Source organism: Coregonus lavaretus (assembly GCF_964263955.1).
Source record: "Coregonus lavaretus genome assembly, chromosome: 7".
NCBI classification, from domain to species: domain Eukaryota; kingdom Metazoa; phylum Chordata; class Actinopteri; order Salmoniformes; family Salmonidae; genus Coregonus; species Coregonus lavaretus.
The window spans coordinates 41,253,826-41,269,206 of NC_139994.1; the positions used below are offsets into that span (position 1 = coordinate 41,253,826).

General features: G+C 43.9%; 1 protein-coding gene across 1 annotated transcript in view; it reads left to right on the top strand.

Annotated features, from left to right (window-relative positions):
* Positions 1-15,381, top strand: part of LOC311132524 (docking protein 1-like) — a gene marked incomplete at its 3' end in the record, with an annotated part of 55,265 nt that overhangs the window by 21,272 nt on the left and 18,612 nt on the right. The window contains exons 2-4 of the mRNA XM_084165797.1: positions 6,162-6,287; positions 6,550-6,720; positions 7,024-7,120. Of these exons, the coding sequence (XP_084021923.1) occupies positions 6,162-6,287; positions 6,550-6,720; positions 7,024-7,120 (394 nt within the window). The remainder of the gene's footprint in view (positions 1-6,161; positions 6,288-6,549; positions 6,721-7,023; positions 7,121-15,381) is intronic.

The following is a 15,381-nucleotide window of genomic DNA, read 5'->3' on the forward strand; positions in this document are numbered from 1 at the left end:
GTCTCAATCAGATCACAATCAAATACAGCTATCCACTCCCTCTGATTGCTAGTATGACAGAGTCATTACACGGGGCGCGCTTCTTCACAAAATTGGATCTCAGGAGCGCGTACAACCTGGTGCGTATTAGGGAGGGAGATGAGTGGAAGACAGCATTTAGTACCACCTCGGTGAGTACCTCGTCATGCCATACGGTTTGATGAATGCTCCTTCAGTCTTCCAATCGTTTGTGGATGAGATTTTCCGGGACCTGCATGGACAGGGTGTAGTGGTGTATATCGATGACATTCTAATATACTCCGCTACACGAGCCGAGCATGTGTCCCTGGTTCGTCGGGTGCTTGGTATACTGTTGGAGCATGACCTGTATGTGAAGGCGGAGAAATGTCTGTTCTTCCAAGAGTCCATCTCCTCTCTGTTTTTAGCTACATCTTTGTTTGGCCAGCGTTGTATCAAGTCACTCCGGTTCACACTGACGGTGGTGTGTACAGAAAGTAGCCCATCATTTTTTCCAAATGATCTGTCAATAGTGCCTGCTAAATTCAGGGCATCAATGTTGTTGAGAAAAGTAGCACAACTTTTGTAGTTCTCGATGGCTAAGGTTATATTTTTCAAAAACGGTGCGGTAGAAAGGACTATCAAGACATACTGAACAGCTCACATTACAGACAGAAGCATGCTACATGGCAGACCAATCCAAACTCATCTCCCGGTATGTCCAGCCCATTCATTATCTCAGACAATCATGGCTAGTGGGAAGATTCATGTATTTTTCCATGGCTAAACTAACTAGGCTCGTAATTTAACAATTGTATATGTATTTATGTATGGAATACAAGTTTGTTATTAAGGAACATGAAAGTTCACATGTTTCAGAAGGCATTTCTGCCAAAAAACGCATTTTGATAAAAAATTAAAATGTTTACGTTCAAATCCCTCTCCTGTGAAGTAGTGACATGTGACATATGCCTAGTTTCCTGAAACAAGTCACATATTAGGCCCAGCCTTTGGAACTTTGGTTTTCCTAGATATGGCTACTATATTGTGATCACTATATCTGATGGATTTGGATACTGCTTTAAAGCAAATTCCTGAAGCATTAGTAAAGATGTGATCAATACATGTTGATGATTTAATTCCTGTGCTGTTTGTAACTACCTTGGTAGGTTGACTGATAACCTGGTTGCAGGCACTAGTTACAGTTTGAAGCTTTCTCTTGAGTGGGCAGCCTGATGAAACGCAGTTCATATTTAAAATCACCCAGAAAATATACATCTCTGTTGATGTCACATACATTATCAAGCATTTCACACGTTATCCAGATACTGACTGTTAGCACTTGGTGGTCTATATCAGCTTTCCACCAGAATGGGCTTTAGTTGAGGCAGATGAACCTGTAGCCATATTACTTCAACAGTATTTAACATTAGATCCTCTCTAAGCTTTACAGGAATGTGATTCTGAATATAAAACGGCAACACCTCCACATTTGGCATTTCTGTCTGTTCTGTAGATGTTATAACCATGTATTGCTACCACTGTATCATCAAAGGTATTATCAAAGTGAGTTTCAGAGATTGTCAGAATATGAATGTCATCTGTTACTAGTAAATTATTGATTTCATGAACCTTTCTTCTTAAGCTACATATGTTAACGATAACTATTTTTAACAATTTTCTGGGATGCTTGATTGTTTTCATTGCTTTACTGGGAAGCTTAGCAGAAGTAGACATGCTGATGTTATTTATGTTAGTGCATGGTGAGCCGCACACAGTGGACTTCCTACTAGGGCACAGCACCTCAGTGCTAACAGTATAACTTTGGTTCATAGGCACATGATTACTGCATACAATAGCTGTGGGATCAGCAGAGGCATTCAGGGCAGTAAGAGACCGTAAATTATTTGAGAACATTATTTTGATTTCATTATTGCATTCGATTAGTGAGGATTCTATTTATAGATTGACTAAAGCGTGTTGAGAATGGACTCTGTCAGCATTATGGGCGTAGTCCTGCCGGTAGGTATTGTAGGCCGTTCGCAGCACATTGACATCCAGGCAGACAGCAACCCACTCCTTCCTCTGTCATCATGGACGTTGGACAGGGGAGGTGAACAGGATGCTACGGGTCAACTACCATACCAGTTACAGCTGGTATGGTTCACTGTCAATAACAAACATCAACACAATTCACAGAACAGTCAACATTGCCAGCAAGGTCTGCAGTATCAAGTGCCAAAGTATCTCATCACTCCACAAATCCAGAACCATCCACAAAGCCAGACGAATCAATAAAGACATCACACACCCGCTGTACAACTAGGATCAACTGCTACATTCCGTCCGAAGACCAAAAATTCCAGCATGAAAAGTATGAAAGAAATCTATGCACTCACTACTGTAAGTCGGTCTGGATAAATCAAATTGTTTTTGTCACCTGCACCGAATACAACAGGTGTAGACTTTACCATTAAATGCTTACGTACGAGCTCTTTCCCAACAATGCAGAGTTAAAAAGTCTGAAAAATGTGCAGAAAACGAAATAGTAACACAATAACGAGACCATATACAAAGAGTACCGGTACCGAGTCAATGTGCATGAGTACGATGTAGTTGATGTAGTATGTACATGTAGGTAGGGGTAAAAGTGACTAGGCAATCAGGATAGATAATAAACAGAGTAGCAGCAGCATATGTGAAGAGTGTGTGTATTATCTCAATATGCGTGTGTGTGTTTTGTGTGTGTGAGCGTATGTAGTGTGTGTGTGTGTGTGTGTGTGTGTGTGTGTGTGTGTGTGTGTGTGTGTTGGAGTGTCAGTGTAGTACATGTGAGTGTGTGGGTAAAGTCCAGTGCATAGAGCCGGTGCAAGAGAGTCAGTAAAAATAAAAAGGGGGTCAATGCAAATAGTCAGGGTAGCCGTCTGCATAAGTCTGCAGTCAGCAGTCTTATGGCTTGGATGTAGAAGCTATTCAGGAGCCTTTTGGTCCGAGACTTGGCGCTCCGGTACCACTTGCCATGCGGTAGCAGAGAGAACAGTCTATGACTTGGGTGGCTGGAGTCTTTCACAATGTTTCGGGCCTTTCTTCTGACACCGCCTGGTATAGTTTGCTTTCCCTCCTTCAGTCTATGAGGCTGTAACCAGTGTATAACCACAGAGTGTTCAAACCTTTAGTATACCGTTTTTACCTGTTCTGAAGACATTATAAAATGGAATATTTTCAATTTCCTACTAAACAGCACAGCCAAAAAGTCAAAATTGGTTAAATAGTTAAAATTCATGAAAGTTAGCTTTTTGGTCTTAATTTAAGGATATAGTTAGGCATAAGGCTAGCAGTGTGGTTAGGGTTAGGGTTAAGGAGGGTTAGGTTTAAAATCAGATTTTAAGAAGCTCTAGCAGGGAAGAAATTTGACGAACTGACTTGCTGGAAAGGTGGCATCCTATGATGGTGCCACATTGAAAGTCACTGAGCTCTTCATAAAGGCCATTCTACTGCCAATGCTTGTCTATGGAGATTGCATGACTGTGTGCTCGATTTTACACACCTGTCAGCAACAAGTGTAGCTGAAATAGCCGAATCCACTAAATTGAAGTGGTGTGGACATGCTTTTGTATATATAATGTAGTTAGCAGTGCAGCTTTAATGCGGCAACGTAATTTGTTTGCATGCTAGGCAGAGTGTAAACACAGAAAATCACAGATATAATGTGGGATTTTCCCGTAGAGAAGATTTAGTTTAGGAGCATTGCATGGTGTATGTTCCAAGCGCTCTCTGCCTCTGTTACATAACGTGTGTAGATTAAATTGTGTGTGTGTGTGCATTGTTAGTGACCAACTGTGAAACAATGTGAAATAGACACACATGGTGTCTCCTTGTAGTTACCATAGATATATTGTATGTGTTAGTCATTCCTTGTTGTTTGCTGACGTCATCCTACTGTCTTGTTTCCAGCTACAGAGGAAGAGACTCCATGATGTTAGCTGGCAGTGGTACTTCCTCTTGTTATAGATAGCACAATAGGGGGGTCCATTTCCTGAATCGGTCCTCAACCACCTGCTGGAGTGGTTGTGTGTGTGTGTGTGTGTGTGTGTGTGTGTGCGTGCGTGCATGTACTGTAGATCTGAGGCCTGTGTCTTTCAACTTCCTCCTCTCAAGGCTTCCTTCTAAGGTCTTATGTATTCCCCTCAGGGCCAGGGGCCTTTCCAATATTATCAGACTCACCCCAGTTACCCACTGTCATAGTGTCAGCTCATCTGTGACCTGTGTCTTAGGGCCCTCTCAGAGGAGGCTGGTGGGAGGAGCTATAGGATGACGGGCTCATTGTCATGGCTGGAATGAAATAAATGGAACAGGTTTCCGTATGTTTGATAGCGTTCCATTTATTCCATTCCAGCCATTACAATGAGCCCATCTTCCTATAGCTCCCACCAGCCCCCTGTGTGCCTTCTACTCTTCATACTCAGTAGGTCTCACTTGCATAGAAACATAGAAACAATGTTTTCACAGTATTTATACTGAACAAAAATATAAATGCAACATGTAAAGTGTTGGTCCTATGTTTGTGGTCCTCTGTAGCTCAATTGGTAGAGCATGGCGCTTGTAACGCCAGGGTAGTGGTTTCGATCCCCGGGACCATCCATACGTAAAAATGTATGCACACATGACTGTAAGTCGCTTTGGATAAAAGCGTCTGCTAAATGGCATATTAATGTTTCATGAGCTGACATAAAAGATCCCAGGAATTGTCCATACGCACGAAAAGCTTATTTCTCTCAAATGTTGTACATAAATGTGTTTCCATCCCTGTTGCTGAGCATTTCTCCTCTGCCAAGATAATCCATCCACCTGACAGGTGTGGCATATCAAGAAGCTGATTAAACAGCATGATTATTACACAGGTGCACCTTGTGTTGGGGACAATAAAAGGCCAATCTAAAATGTGCAGTTTTGTCACACAACACAATGCCACAGATGTCTCAAGTTGAAGGAGCGCGCAATTGTTATTCTGACTGCAGGAATGTCCACCAGAGCTGTTACCAGAGAATTGAATGTTCATTTCTCTACCATAAGCCGCCTCCAACGTCGTTTTAGAGAATTTGGCAATACGTCCAACCGGCCTCACAACCGCAGACCACGTGTAACCACGCCAGCCTAGGACCTCCACATCCGGCTTCTTCACCTGCGGGATCGTCTGTGACCAGCCACCCGGACAGCTGATGAAACTGTGGGTTTGCACAACCAAAGAATCCTCACCAGGGTCTTGACCTGACTGCAGGGTCTTGACCTGACTGCTCTTTACGGATGAATCTCTGTTTCAACTGTACCAGGCAGATGGCAGACATGTGGGCGAGTGGTTTGCTGATGTCAACGCTGTGAACAGAGTGCCCCATAGTGGTGGTGGGGTTATGGGAATGGGCAGGCATAAGCTACACAATTGCATTTTATCAATGGCAATTTGAATGCACAGAGATACCGTGATGAGATCCTTAGGCCCATTGTCGTGCCATTCATCCACCGTCATCACCTCATGTTTCAGCATGATAATGCACAGCCCCATGTCGCAAGGATCTGTACACAGTTCCTGGAAGCTGAAAATGTCCCAGTTCTTCCATGGCCTGCATACTAACCAGAAATGTTACCCCTTGAGCATGTTTGGGATGCTTTGGATCTACGTTACGACAGCATGTTCCAGTTCCCGCCAAAATCCAGATACTTCGCACAGCCATTGAAGAGGAGTGGGACAACATTCCACAGGCCACAATCAACAGCCTGATCAACTCTATGCGAAGGAGATGTGTCGCGCTGCATGAGGCAAATGGTGGTCACACCAGATACTGACTGGTTTTCAGACAACGCCCATACTTTTTTTAAAGGTATCTGTGACCAACAGATGCATATCTGTATCCCAGTCATGTGAAATCCATAGATTAGGGCCTAATGCATTTATTTCAATAAGCTGATTTCCTTATATGAACTGTAAATCAGTAAAATCTTAGAAATTGTTGCATGTTGTGTTGCATTTTTGTTCAGTGTAGTTTGAAGGAATCGACCACGACCCATCAGTCACACTTTATACTGCTCGCTACCCAGTGAAAAATTGTTGATTAACTGACCTTCGCTAAAACCAATATCTCACAGTCTCCTCCCCTCTGCTTCATCAGAAATGGAAGAAGAATTGGTTTGTCCTCTACCCGGCCAGTCAGAATGGCATTGCACGACTAGAGTTCTACGACTCTTCTGGGGGAGGGGCCAGCGACAAGCCCAACACCAAGAAACTCGACAAAAAGGTAGGTTCAAATCTTCTTTGTCCTACACCGATGACCACATTATAAATAAGTGTAGTTAATTTATTTCATGTGTAATCTTCTGGGATTCTCTTCTCTCCTCCTCTTCAGATTATTCATCTATCAGAGTGTATCTGTATCCTCCTGCTCTCACTGAGTCTGGTCCAAAAGACAATATGAAATGAATAATAATCTCACTCCATCTCTCTCTCTCTCTCTCTCTCTCTCTCGCTCTCTCCCCCTCCTCTCCTCCTTTTCTTTTCAGATTATTCGTCTATCAGAGTGTATCTCTATCCTCCCCGCCCTCACTGAAGCCTGTCCTAAAGACAATATGTCTGCCTTCTGTGTGGAGACTAATGACAAAACACATGTGTTCGCTGCTGAGAGGAGCGTCAGCACAGAGTGGGTGGAAAAGATGTGTGAGATCACCTTTGGGGTAAGACATCATGTTTGTGTGTGTCATAGTGTGTGTGTGTGTGTGTGTGTGTGTGTGTTTAGTCAGTGCCACTAGATGCTGAGGTCAGTTCCTTAGCCTTCTGGTATTGTAGTGTTCCCACTTGCCCCCTTAGTATACAATGTAGGCTGGATATCAGTTAGAGAGTAGATTTGCTCTCTCTCTCGCTGTCTATAAGATTATAAAAAGTGCTGAAAAGCATGATTCTCATGTGAGTCTGAATTATAGCAAAACTGAAGCAATTAATGATCTCTCTCTCTCTCTCTCTCCCTCCCTCTCTCTCAGGGGGGTAGTTGTAGCAGCAGTAGTGTCTCTGACTCCAACAGAGGACAAACTGATCTACAGATGGCTGAGAATCTCATCTATTACACCAGAGAAGAGGGTAAACACACACACACACACTATTCCCCCTTGAATTGTTGAGTGCACTGACCCTGTATAAAAACACTCATGAATAAATGTATTATGGACTGATCATTCATTAGCAACATTCATAGCAACCAGACCCTCTGGAGAAAAGGTGGCCATTTTGCCACGGTTATCTTTCTTAATCAAATGTATACGCAGAAGCTGGGGTAGGATACAGAAGTTATGTATTTGGTCGTTGAGGAAAAAAAGAGGCGTTTGATTTTACCTTTGTACACTGTTCATCGTTATGATGATGCAACAAACTAACTTTCTGTTGAAGGCTGACTGACAAACTAAAATGTCACAGGTAGAAAAAGAAGATGCATTTTAAACCACAAGCTAGACCTGCAATTTTATTTTAATCTAGATTTGTTTTATTCTAAGAGTATTGAAGGCCAGCTTCTACACAATGCTCTTGCTTTCTCAGTCTGTGTTCTTTGTAGGACAGTCCTTGGCATTGGGTTCATCTCTCTTCTAGTGTTAATTCAGTCACTCTCTCTTGAGGAAAGTGGAACGTTTCTTCAGTAGCGTGATGCTCAGACAGAATGTCAATGTAACTGTCCTATTGACCTGCCTAGCACTCCTTTCTCCCTCTGTCCTTTCCTCCTATTCTCTTTATTTTCTCCAGTAAATAAGCATTCAAACTCTTCTCTCTTCACTCTCCCTCTTCTGTGAATGAAGGGTTGTTTCTGGACAGGGCGTACGTCCATCGGAAGAAAGAACTCTCCGGGAAAAAAAAAGGTTTAATGATTAATAACTCATGGTGTGATTGTGGTAAATATACAGGAACTCAAGTTCTTTTGTTCTCCCGATCTGGAATACCTCACCATCAAATGCCGACTGCATTACTACCCGAGATAATTAACTTTGGTCATCGTCACTGCCGTGTATATTTCACCCCAAGCCAACACCGCGACGGCTCTCAAGGAACTACACTTGACTATGTGTAAACTGGAAACCGCTTATCATGAAGCCACATTTATTGTAACTGGGGACTTTAATAAAGGAAATCTGAGGAAAACGCTAGCGAAATTCTATCAACTCATCTTCTGTGCTACACGTGCATCGAGGACTCTGGATTATTGCTACTCTCCCTTCTGGGACGGCTACAAGGCCCTTCCCCGCCCTCCCTATGGCAAATCAGATCACACCTCCATTCTGCTTCTCCCCACCTATTAGGCAGAAACTTAAGTAAGAAGCACCTGTGGTAAGGACTGTTCAACGTTGGTCTGACCAATTGGAATCTATGCTTTAAGATTGTTTTGCTCACGAGGACTGAGAAATGTTCCAGGTTACCTCTGAGAATAGTATCGAAGTATACAATGACTCTGTGATTGGGTTCATCAGGAAGTACATAGAGGATGTTGTTTCCACTGTGACAATTAGAACTTATCCAAACCAAAAACTGGATTGATGGCAACATTTGCGCAAACCTGAAAGCACGAACCACCGCATTTAACCATTGCAATGTGACTGGGAACATGGACGTGTACAAACAGACCAGCTCGGGCTCCCGAGTGGCGCAGCGGTCTAAGGCACTGCATCTCAGTGCTTGAGGCGTCACTACAGACCCCCTGGTTCGATTCCAGGCTGTATCACAACCGGCCGTGATTGGGAGTCCCATAGGGCGGTGTACAATTGGCCCAGCGTCGTCCGGGTTTGGCCGGTGTAGGCCGTCATTGTAAATAAGAATTTGTTCTCAACTGACTTGCCTAGTTAAATAAAGGTAAAAAAAAGAATTTTAAAAAAGACATCCGTAAGGCAATCCAAGAGGCAAAACTGCAATACAGGGACAAAGTGGAGTCGCAATTCAACAACTCAGACATGAGACGTATGTGGCAGGGACTCCAGACAATCACGGATTATAAAGGGATAGCTAGCCACGTTGTGGACACCAACGGCACACTCCTGGACAAGCTAAACACCTTCTTTGCCCACTTTGAGGAAAACAACATTGAGCCGCCAACGTGGGCCACCACCACTCACGAGGACAGTGTGCTTTTGTTCTCCGTGGCCGACGTAAGTAATTTAAGCGTGTTAACCCTCGCAAGGCTGCCGGCCCAGACTGCATCCCAAGCCGCGTCCTTAGAGCATGTGCAGACCAGCTGGCTGGAGTGTTTACGGACATATTCAATCTCTCCATATCCCAGTCTGTTGTCCCCACTTGCTTCAAGATGTCCATCATGGTTCCTGTTTTCATAAAAGCGAAGGTAACTGAACTAAATGACTACTGCCCCGTAGCACGTCTGTCATCATGAAGTGCTTGGAGATGCTACTTAAGGATCATATCACCTCCACTTTACCAGACACCCTAGACCCACTACAATTCGTATACCGCCCCAACAGATCCATGGACGACGCAATCGCCATTGCACTCCACACTGCCCTATCCCACCTGGACAAGAGAAATACCTATGTAAGAATGCTGTTCATCGACTACAGCTCAGCCTTCAACACCAAAGTGCCCTCCAAGCTCATCACTAAGCTCAGGACCCTGGGTCTGAACCCCGCCCTGTGCAACCTAGACTTCTGGACGGGCCGACCCCAGGTGGGGAAGGTAGGCAACAACACCTCCGCCACTCTGATCCTCAACACATGGGCCCCACAGGCGTGCGTGCTCAGCCCCCTCCTGTACTCCCTGTTCACCCATAACTGCGTGGCCGCGCACGTCTCCAACTCAATCATCAAGTTTGCTGACGACACAACAGTGGTAGGCCTGATTACCAACAATGACGGAACAGCCTACAGGAAGAAGGTGAGAGCCCTGGCGGAGTGGTGCCAGGAAAATAACCTCTCCCTCAACGTCAACTAAACGAAGGAGCTGATCCTGGCTACAGGACACAGCAGAGAGTGCATGTCCCCATCCACATCGACAGGGCCGCAGTGGAGAGGGTCAAAAGCTTTAAGTTCTTCGGTGTGCACATCACTGAGGAGCTGAAATGGTCCCTTCACACCGACAGTTTGGTGAAGAAGGTGCAACAGCGCCTCTTCAACATCAGAAGGCTGAGGAAATTTGGCTTAGCCTCTAAAACCCTCACAAACTTCTACAGATGCAACATCGAGAGCAGTCGGTCTGGTTGTATCACCGCCTGGTACGGCAACTGCACCGCCCGCAACCGCAGGGCTCTCCAGAGGGTGGTACGGACAGCCCAACGCATCTCCGGGGGCACACTGCCTGCCCTCCAGGACATCTACAGCACCCGGTGTCACAGGAAGGCCAAGAAGATCATCAAGGATCCCAGCCACCCGAGCCATGGCCTGTTCACCCTGCTACCATCTTGAAAGCGGAGACAGTACAGGTGCATCAAAGCTGGGACCGAGAGACTGATAAACAGCTTCTATCTAAGGCCATCAGACCGTTAAACAGTCACCACTAGCCGGCCTCCGCCCAATAAAACTGCCCTGAACCTTAGTCAATGTTACTATCCGGCTACCACCCGGTACTCTACCCTGCACCTTAGAGACTGCTGCGCTATGTACATAGTCATTGAATACTGGTCACCAAAGAAGTGGACTCAAGTCACATGACTTGGATTCGAGTCTGACTTGAGTCACAAATGTGATGACTTGAGACTCAACTTGGAGCCTCAAGACTCAGGACTCGACTTGGACTTGAGACTTGAAATTATCTGGCCAGGTTTTGAAACATTTTGTCACTCATTTTGTGGCACAGAGTCTCCATGGACTACTCTCCGCTCACTCGGCTCTCTGATTGGACCAGCAAACTGTCAATCAATGCAGGTCGGGTGAGCTAGCGCAGTGAGAAGGTTTTGGGGGGTTGAGAGTGAAACTGAGAAAAATATATATTTTTTCATACATATTTTAATAGGCTACATACAGTGAGGGAAAAAAGTATTTGATCCCCTGCTGATTTTGTACGTTTGCCCACTGACAAAGACATGATCAGTCTATAATTTTAATGGTAGGTTGATTTGAACAGTGAGAGACAGAATAACAACAAAAAAATCCAGAAAAACCAATGTCAAAAATGTAATAAATTGATTTGCATTTTAATGAGGGAAATAAGTATTTGACCCCTCTGCAAAACATGACTTAGTACTTGGTGGCAAAACCCTTGTTGGCAATCACAGAGGTCAGACGTTTCTTGTAGTTGGCCACCAAGTTTTCACACATCTCAGGAGGGATTTTGTTCCACTCCTCTTTGCAGATCTTCTCCAAGTCATTAAGGTTTCGAGGCTGACGTTTGGCAACTCGAACCTTCAGCTCCCTCCACATATTTTCTATGGGATTAAGATCTGGAGACTGGCTAGGCCAGTCCAGGACCTTAATGTGATTCTTCTTGAGCCACTCCTTTGTTGCCTTGGCCGTGTGTTTTGGGTCATTGTCAAGCTGGAGTATCCATCCACGACCCATTTTCAATGCCCTGGCTGAAGGAAGGAGGTTCTCACCCAAGATTTGATGGTACATGGCCCCGTCCATCGTCCCTTTGATGCGGTGAAGTTGTCCTGTCCCCTTAGCAGAAAAACACCCCTAAAGCATAATGTTTACACCTCCATGTTTGACAGTGGGGATGGTATTCTTGGGGTCATAGGCAGCATTCCTCCTCCTCCAAACGCGGCGAGTTGAGTTGATGCCAAAGAGCTCCATTTTGGTCTCATCTGACCACAACTCTTTCACCCAGTTCTCCTCTGAATCATTCAGATGTTCATTGGCAAACTTCAGACGGCCCTGTACAGTGGGGAAAAAAGTATTTAGTCAGCCACCAATTGTGCAAGTTCTCCCACTTAAAAAGATGAGAGAGGCCTGTAATTTTCATCATAGGTACACGTCAACTATGACAGACAAAATGAGGAAAGAAAATCCAGAAAATCACATTGTAGGATTTTTAATGAATTTATTGGCATATGATGGTGGAAAATAAGTATTTGGTCAATAACAAAAGTTTCTCAATACTTTGTTATATACCCTTTGTTGGCAATGACACAGGTCAAACGTTTTCTGTAAGTCTTCACAAGGTTTTCACACACTGTTGCTGGTATTTTGGCCCATTCCTCCATGCAGATCTCCTCTAGAGCAGTGATGTTTTGGGGCTGTCGCTGGGCAACACAGACTTTCAACTCCCTCCAAAGATTTTCTATGGGGTTGAGATCTGGAGACTGGCTAGGCCACTCCAGGACCTTGAAATGCTTCTTACGAAGCCACTCCTTCGTTGCCCGGGCGGTGTGTTTGGGATCATTGTCATGCTGAAAGACCCAGCCACGTTTCATCTTCAATGCCCTTGCTGATGGAAGGAGGGTTTCACTCGAAATCTCACGATACATGGCCCCATTCATTCTTTCCTTTACACGGATCAGTCGTCCTGGTCCCTTTGCAGAAAAACAGCCCCAAAGCATGATGTTTCCAACCCCATGCTTCACAGTAGGTATGGTGTTCTTTGGATGCAACTCAGCATTCTTTGTCCTCCAAACATGACGAGTTGAGTTTTTACCAAAAAGTGATATTTTGGTTTCATCTGACCATATGACATTCTCCCAATCCTCTTCTGGATCATCCAAATGCACTTCAGACGGGCCTGGACATGTACTGGCTTAAGCAGGGGGACACGTCTCGCACTGCAGGATTTGAGTCCCTGGCGGCGTAGTGTGTTACTGATGGTTGGCTTTGTTACTTTGGTCCCAGCTCTCTGCAGGTCATTCACTAGGTCCCCCCGTGTGGTTCTGGGATTTTTGCTCACCATTCTTGTGATCATTTTGACCCCACGGGGTGAGATCTTGCGTGGAGCCCCAGATCGAGGGAGATTATCAGTGGTCTTGTATGTCTTCCATTTCCTAATAATTGCTCCCACAGTTGATTTCTTCAAACCAAGCTGCTTACCTATTGCAGATTCAGTCTTCCCAGCCTGGTGCAGGTCTACAATTTTGTTTTTGGTGTCCTTTGACAGCTCTTTGGTCTTGGCCATTGTGAAGTTTGGAGTGTGACTGTTTGAGGATGTGGACAGGTGTCTTTTATACTGATAACAAGTTCAAACAGGTGCCATTAATACAGGTAACGAGTGGAGGACAGAGGAGCCTCTTAAAGAAGAAGTTACAGGTCTGTGAGAGCCAGAAATCTTGCTTGTTTGTAGGTGACCAAATACTTATTTTCCACCATAATTTGCAAATAAATTCATTAAAAATCCTACAATGGGATTTTCTGGAATTTCTTTTCTCAATTTGTCTGTCATAGTTGACGTGTACCTATGATGAAAATTACAGGCCTCTCTCATCTTTTTAAGTGGGAGAACTTGCACAATTGGTGGCTGACTAAATACTTTTTTTCCCCACTGTATATGTGCTTTCTTGAGCAGGGGGACCTTGCGGGCGCTGCAGGATTTCAGTCCTTCACGGCGTAGTGTGTTACCAATTGTTTTCTTGGTGACTATGGTCCCAGCTGCCTTGAGATCATTGACAAGATCCTCCCGTGTAGTTCTGGGCTGATTCCTCACCGTTCTCATGATCATTGCAACTCCACGAGGTGAGATCTTGCATGGAGCCTCAGGCCGAGGGAGATTGACAGTTCTTTTGTGTTCCTTCCATTTGCGAATAATCGCACCAACTGTTGTCACCTTCTCACCAAGCTGCTTGGCGATGGTCTTGTAGCCCATTCCAGCCTTGTGTTGGTCTACAATCTTGTCTCTGACATCCTTGGAGAGCTCTTTGGTCTTGGCCATAGTGGAGAGTTTGGAATCTGATTGATTGATTGCTTCTGTGGACAGGTGTCTTTTATTCAGGTAACAAGCTGAGATTAGGAACACTCCCTTTAAGAGTGTGCTCCTAATCTCAGCTCGTTACCTGTATAAAAGACACCTGGGAGCCAGAAATCTTTCTGATTGAGAGGGGGTCAAATACTTATTTCCCTCATTAAAATGCAAATAAATTTATAACATTTTTGACATGCGTTTTTCTGGATGTTTTTGTTGTTATTCTGTCTCTCACTCTTCAAATAAACCTACCATTAAAATTATAGACTGATCATTTCTTTGTCAGTGGGCAAACATACAAAATCAGCAGGGGATCAAATACTTTTTTCCCTCACTGTATAGCCTACTATTTGTATTTTATATTTATACCTTTGCTTAATGATCTGGTCACTAAGATAGGCCTACAGCATTGCACCAAATTCTTGTTTCAAAAACATCTAATCTCTGCTTCAGAACCAAAAAGTTATGAGTTTTGACTGTTGGCCATCAGCATTGGTGTGCAGAGTCAGGCGCACATATCCAGATTAGTGAACAGAAAGCACTCGTTTTATTTTCTCCGGTTTTGCCTGGCAAAAACAGAGTAGCCTACCTACAGTTGAAGTCGGAAGTTTACATACACCTTAGCCATGGTGTTTATACTTGCATACTATTGTTTGTACAGATGGACCTTCAGGCATTTGGAAATTTCTCCCAAGGATGAACCAGACTTGTGGAGGTCTACCATTTTTTTTCTGAGGTCTTAGCTGATTTCTTTTGATTTTCCCATGATGTCAAGCAAAGAGCCACTGCGTTTGAAGGTAGGCCTTGAAATACATCCACAGGTACACCTCCAATTGACTCAAATGATGTCAATTAGCCTGTCAGAAGCTTCTAAAGCCATGACATCATTTTCTGGAATTTTCCAAGCTGTTTAAAGGCACCGTCAACTTAGTGTATGTAAACTTCTGACCCACTGGAATTGTGATACAGTAAATTATAAGTGAAATAATCTGTCTGTAAACAATTGTTGGAAAAATTACTTGTGTCATGCACAAAGTAGATGTCCTAACTGACTTGCCAAAACTATAGTTTGTTAACAAGAAATTTGTGGAGTGGTTGAAAAACAAGTTTTAATGACTCCAACCTAGGTGTATGTAAACTTACGACTTCAACTGTATGTTAATATTATCCATATAAAGTACCCTTTAGCAATCTTCTACAGATGCATCTTTGCCACAACAATTGGCTACCTAGTGATTTCATTTATCATTTTCAGATTTCAGGCTTAATTTGGGTGGGTTATAATTATATAACTCAGTGGTGGTACTGGCTATATGTTTAAAGATAGCTGTAACTTCATACTACCTTCAATACATATAGGATAAAGATATTCTGGCAAATTAATTACAATATTTTTAAACAAGAAAAAGGCTACAGACTGATTCTGCAACCTCTGCTGCATACAGGGAGGCCCTATGATCCTGCTTGCTCTGGACTCCAGATAAGTTACAATGTGACATTATATCCCTAGTTAATATTGACTGCTAACATGAATG